Raw genomic sequence first — 1,885 nt, forward strand, 5'->3', positions numbered from 1 at the left:
AGATCTTTTCAAATACCTACTACTCAGATATGATTTAGAATAAAACATTAGCACCACCACAAACCAGAGGAAGACAAAATGACAACCTCTCAACTTTATATCCTTTTTGTCTAGGTCTGCAGAGAGTCAAAAGATATGATATGATAGCTTATGAATTCATAAAGAAGAAAATAAACTTGCAGTGAGCAACAAAATAAAGCTGAGAGCTTCCCTGGTGGCGCAGTGCTTGAGAGTCCGCCTGCCGATGCAGGAGACGCGGGGTCGTGCCCCGTTTCGGGAAGATCCCACGTGCCGCGGAGCGGCTGGGCCCGTGGGCCATGGCCGCTGAGCCTGCGCGTCCGGAGCCTGTGCTCCGCAAATGGGAGAGGCCACAACAGTGAGAGGCCCGCATAACGCAAGGAAAAAAAATAAAAAAATAAAAAAAAAAATAAAGCTGAGTCAAGTAATTTGTAACTATAAAAATGCTGACCGCTACTTTTCAAGTTTTTCTGGCTTTTTTCAAAAAAATTAAGTTTACTATATAAACTGTGATTAAAAGACATTATTAAAAAAAAAACCCAAATACTTAATATTTAAAATAAGGAAAGTAGTTAGAAAATTTACCAAATATTAAAGCCAATCCATGAGATGTACCCACTGCTATCAGACTCGACACTGCCTGAGAACAAAAGAGAAGATTACATTTTAAGACATTACAGGGATCTTGAAATAATCAGAATTGAGTTTGCTGGTTTTCTTTCCTCTAGGCACCAGATAACATACCAACTATTATAAATAAGGAAAATTTCATCTAGGAGGCAAAACAGGAAATGAAACTCAGAACATCTTATTTCTGGGAATCCCTCTAAATTTACTCTAAGGGTAACAATATTAAAATATCATATGTTCAACATTATAGGCAAAAACATGCCACTTAACTTCCTCTAAAGCAATTGTTTGAAAAATTCAGGGGTCCACAGAAAGTAAGAGGCACTTATGCTACCCAACCAAGAGCCTCCTATGAGGTGTGGGAAAGGGACAAGAAAGCCCTTCTCCAGCTTATTCACAGGAGCCAAAAGGCACCAGAAATACTCAAAACCCAGCCCACTTCCTCACCAATTGACTATCTAATAAGAAAGCTACAGGAGGCAGCTGGAAATAGTTGAAAATAGAAAAGTGGGCACTAGTGTGCTTTCAATATCCCCCAGTTCTCTATAATCACTCCACAGATTTACTATTTGGCAGGCTTGGCAATGGAGTTCAGAGCTGTTAAGTGTACTATTTACCACAAAGTGATTTTACCAAACACTGTTTTTCCACTCCCTATAACCAAAGCGAGGCCAAGTCACAGAAGGAGCAAATATACTTGGGCAGGGAAGCACCACATACAAATAAATTGGGAAAAGGCTAATCATTATTTTTCTTAAAAAACAAAACATAAAAAGAAAACTGAAAATAGAAAGAATGAGAACATTCAACACGGACAAATTTTAAACCTGATTACTGGCAATAAATGACATGAATTAATTATCACAAAATTTATGTAATAACTTTGAATATCGGAAGAATAAATCTAAGAAAACCTGATCAGATAGAAAGCTTACCTTTAAAGGTTTTAAAGTATACTTACAATTGCTGTAGGCAAGCCAGCATCTACTTTGTCCTAAATAAAATTTTAAAAAACAGTATTTGAAAAGACATTCCCATTTTTAAGCAGAAAATGGTATAAGGCCCTCTCTTTACATATACAATTCAGACAAGAGGTAGAACTGTCATTTTTGCCCCCAAATAAGAGAAACTACAAAAGTTGTATATACCAACAAAATATAAAGAGCACAAGAGTAGATCATTTTCTTTTACTGTTTCAGGAAGGGTACTGATTATAAATGAAAATGTAAAGGGAAAG

General features: G+C 36.8%; 1 protein-coding gene across 2 annotated transcripts in view; it reads right to left on the reverse strand.

The window, feature by feature from the left end:
* VPS8 (VPS8 subunit of CORVET complex) overlaps nt 1-1,885 on the reverse strand; it is a 282,734-nt gene that overhangs the window by 259,056 nt on the left and 21,793 nt on the right. For both annotated transcript variants that reach the window (XM_007451396.1, XM_007451397.1), the window contains exons 5-6: nt 1,610-1,642; nt 604-658 (exon numbers count right to left, since the gene is read on the reverse strand). In XM_007451396.1, the coding sequence (XP_007451458.1) occupies nt 604-658; nt 1,610-1,642 (88 nt within the window). The remainder of the gene's footprint in view (nt 1-603; nt 659-1,609; nt 1,643-1,885) is intronic.

The sequence above is a fragment of the Lipotes vexillifer genome, unplaced genomic scaffold (genome assembly GCF_000442215.2).
Source record: "Lipotes vexillifer unplaced genomic scaffold, Lipotes_vexillifer_v1.1 scaffold513, whole genome shotgun sequence".
Taxonomy (NCBI): Eukaryota; Metazoa; Chordata; class Mammalia; order Artiodactyla; family Lipotidae; genus Lipotes; species Lipotes vexillifer.